Source organism: Erpetoichthys calabaricus, chromosome 8 (assembly GCF_900747795.2).
Source record: "Erpetoichthys calabaricus chromosome 8, fErpCal1.3, whole genome shotgun sequence".
In the NCBI taxonomy this organism is placed as follows: domain Eukaryota; kingdom Metazoa; phylum Chordata; class Cladistia; order Polypteriformes; family Polypteridae; genus Erpetoichthys; species Erpetoichthys calabaricus.
The window spans coordinates 111,738,537-111,742,398 of record NC_041401.2 but is presented as its reverse complement, the minus strand read 5'-3'; the positions used below and the strand labels follow the sequence as shown (position 1 = coordinate 111,742,398).

At 38.7% G+C, this 3,862-nt stretch overlaps 1 protein-coding gene across 1 annotated transcript; it reads right to left on the bottom strand.

Moving 5' to 3' along the window:
- Positions 1-2,267: 2,267 nt before the first annotated feature.
- Positions 2,268-3,425, bottom strand: LOC114656725 (epidermal differentiation-specific protein-like). Its single transcript, XM_028808342.2, has one exon. It carries the CDS (start codon positions 3,392-3,394, stop codon positions 2,378-2,380), a length of 1,017 nt encoding a protein of 338 aa, XP_028664175.2. The 5' UTR covers positions 3,395-3,425; the 3' UTR covers positions 2,268-2,377.
- Between the last annotated feature and the right edge of the window lie 437 nt (positions 3,426-3,862).

Here is a 3,862-nt window from a genome sequence, read left to right as displayed (position 1 = left end):
CTCAGTGACACTCCGCACATTTACATGATCATTCTAATCTTTGTTCTTTCCAGCGTTACTTCATGTTCTGCTTTCATAGGCCACATTTATGTCCAATAGAACCAACAACCCCTAATTCAATTTTCATAAACTTGTCCCTTCCGTTAGAAGTTACAATTGTGGACAACTCCCTGAATTTCTCCCATGCACCTCTAACCCTTGCTATTACAGTTATGCAAACATTGTGCAGGAACATAACACACAACCTGGACTTTGCACCACCAAAGGTTGTATCATCCCCTGCTATGTTTAATGGACTTTTAGAGTGTGGACTGTGTGCTCTCTTTTTAAAAGGTTTTTGCTCCTGGTATTTTTAGACTCGTATCTACTTTTATCTTCTTGTTGTATTTTAGATTGTCTGTTACCATAGTTTACTCATCACCCAATTTAAAGAAACCTGTGTAGTGTCATAAATTATAAAGGTCCCTAATGTTAAGATTTGGTTTAAAATTTTTATTGTTTATGCCTTTTAGCCTTTTAAAATAATTTCAAGAGTTCCCAGAGTCTTAATAAAACTGGGTGGCATAATTGGATCTTTTCACTGTGTTTAGGTTAGATTACCTATAAGTAGGACCCAGACACCAGTCACATTATTATTAAATAAAAAGCAGAAATATTCTACTTTTTCCAAAAATAACTCAGTTGCCGAGATCTACATTTATACTTACCACATCAGCATTCTGCACCCTTCTTGCACACCTTCTGCTGACTCATCTTCAAAACACCATCTTACGACAATGGTACATTGGATCCTGTTTCTCCCAACACCTTTACCACACATGTCGCTTTGTCATTCACCCACCTATACCATACCTCCCTCACCTTGGGCTTTCCTGCATTTACTTTGGGGCCTTTCTCTTCCAAACTTAGATTTTCATTTCAGTATTCTCTCCTTTAATTCCTCTTCATTTTTTGCCATCAAAACCAGTTCACAGACATGCAGTTTGGGTGAATTAACATTGCTGTGTCTGTGTGTATTGACCCTATGAGGGGTGGATGCCCTCTCCAGGGATTTTAACTGCCTTTTGCCCTGTGCTTGTTGGGATGGGCTTCAGCTTCCCTGTAAACCTGTCCTAGATAACTGGATTAAAATGATGGATGGAAACTTATTGCTGTTAAAGGTCTTTGAACAGTATTGTGAAGTAAGGATACCATAAAATTTTCATATCGGAAATCTGGTATTGTAAACTTTCTTAACTTATTTATGAAAGAATCAAATCGAAGTATTTCTTGATCATTAGAGTTAGATTTTGGTCCCTTTTTCCACCTCATTTTCTAACCTGCTTAATCCAGACCACGTTCATAAGGGTGCGCTGGAGCCTATCCCAGCACGTAAGGCAGGAACAAGCCCAGGATGGGGTGCCAGTCCATCGCAGGGCAAACACACACTAAGCACACACTAGGGCTCATTTACTGTTTTCAATTCACCTAACCTGCATGTCTCTCGACAGTGGTAGAAAACTGGAGCAAACCCATGCAGACACGGGGAAAACATGCAAACACCATGCAGGGGGGACCCAGGATGCAAACCCTGGTCTCCCTATTGTGAGGCAGCAGCACTGCCACTGTGCTAACATGGTTCTTTGTCTTTGAGAACATATAATAATGCAGAAAACTAACTCAGGCAAGTACTTTTTAAAGCTCTTTATTACCAATATCCATGTTTTTTTTGCATTTAGTTGGCAAATCAGTAATAGCTGGCATAATCTGACAGACAGAAATGGACATTTTTATCTCCTATTCATTTTGGAATATGCACACACACACAAACACACACACACACAAACACACGTCAAGCCAAATTATATTTGCCTTTCAAGTTAATTGTATGTTTTTAGAATGTGCAATGCACGTCAACATGAGGAAAACATACAAACTCCATGTTAAAAGTTCTGCAGGTGAGTAGTAAACCAGGACACAAGCGCCATGAGGTGGTAGTGTTGCCCTTTGCATTGCTGTGCTCACCCAGGGCAAAGAAGCAAGAATTTTATATTAAAGTCTGAATACTGAGGACTAACCTCAATTCAAAAGAGCTGTCATAACAAATGAAAACACAGCAACTTATGAAGATGTAGAAGTATCTTTTATGTTACTTTTATATGTAATTAATTACACCCCATTAAAAACTAATACAGAATATGTTGGCCCAATTCTTAAAGTAACCTTTAACACAAAAAATAGCAAAAACACAACAGTTTAATTATTTTCAAATTTTATTGATTCTGCAGTACTAACTACTGGGAGAGGTTAGTAAAAAAACTAAAAACAAATCCCAGTTTACATTTCAATTATTGGCCGAATATGATTAGCATTTCCTTATCTTCGTTTCTCTATTTCATTACACATGTTTAGACGAATACTCAGCATGCACAGAGCTCCCCGAGCTGCACCGGTATTCCCCGTATTCTATTTTAGTGTTATTACCTCGAGTGACAGTAAACTCTACTGGCACCCTCACAGACATTTCTTTTCTCATAACACTAACTGTTAATTCTGTATGTGGAGGGATTTTGACAGGTAGGTTGATTAGAGTCTTCTCTCTTGAAGTTGAAGATTCAGTTTTTCCTTTTTGAACAGTGAAGGTGTTGGAAGCCGAGATGCTGGTCTCCATTCCTACACCAGGCACGATATCAAGGGAGAATTTACTACCAACAGTAATTATGGTGGAGTTGCTGAAGGAGATGCTCTGGCTGACATAGGTTTCATATTCTTTGGTGGCAGTGGAAGAAAACGACTGCTCAGTGTCAGATCGGTTTACTCCGACCAGCTCATCGATCTTCACATTATTCTCCGACTCCTTGACCATTTTCTCCCACTGAATTTTGGCTTTCACAGTAGGGGAACCATACTTCAGTGGACGAAGTGAGGAGAGCTGATCATTGAAACCGAGATCACCGTAGTTTGCCACCTTTTCCCCTGCTCGAGCAATGATTTGCCGGCCTCCACGGTCTCCGTGTTCATACAGGACCCAGACTCCTCTATGCACAATATGGGACGAGGCAGTGTCATTGAAGTCAGAAAAGAGGAGGTTTGTTTCAAGAGTGACATCTTTCTTTCTTCCACCGTAATTAGCATGTTCATATAAAGTGATCAAAGGGTCGTCAAGGTTGTCAGTGATGATTTGCAAGGAAGAATATGCATCATTCCATTCAGCATTGGCATACTGCCCTTCCTCGTAGGCAAACGGCCGGCCTTTGAAGTTAGGATGCTCATAAGCTACCCAAGGGGCACCAATTATCATTAAGGATGAAATGCAGTCATTGAAGTTTTCATCAATTAGACTTGGAACAGTTTTGGTGAACTCCCTGCTCATCCCCTGGAAGTTTTGGTGCTCATAGACGATGATTTTGTTCATGGTTAGAACTTCGATTTGCCTTCTTATTGTAGTCAGTAGGGATGAATACCCAGAGCTTTCTGTAGTGCCCTTTTAATGACGAACTGCTTATTTTATAGACATGAGTCCAAAGGCACTCCTCAAAGATACATATCCTCAAGCCTTAGAAAGTGTAAAAACACCCTGTAAATGTTAGGTTTGGCACCTACCTTTGTTTAGTTTTTTCTCCTTTAGCTTTAATTTTATGTTATCTTTCTGACTATTAACTAATTTGCTTTATGTACTATTTTACAATTTATTCACTTAATGTGATGAGGAAATACTTACAGTCATTGCATCATTATCTGTATTGTTACTATTAGCTAATTATTTTACATTGTTCAATCTTAGTATAAATGAAGAAAAAACAATTTTAATACAATTTTAAATTTATAGCAATATTTCCTTTCAGCCATTTAGTCTTTTTTATCTCATGATCAGTTAAATCAA

Excerpts from the sequence above, each read along its gene's own strand:
- LOC114656725 (XM_028808342.2), bottom strand. The coding sequence starts at position 3,394 with ATGAACAAAATCATCGTCTATGAGCACCAAAACTTCCAGGGGATGAGC.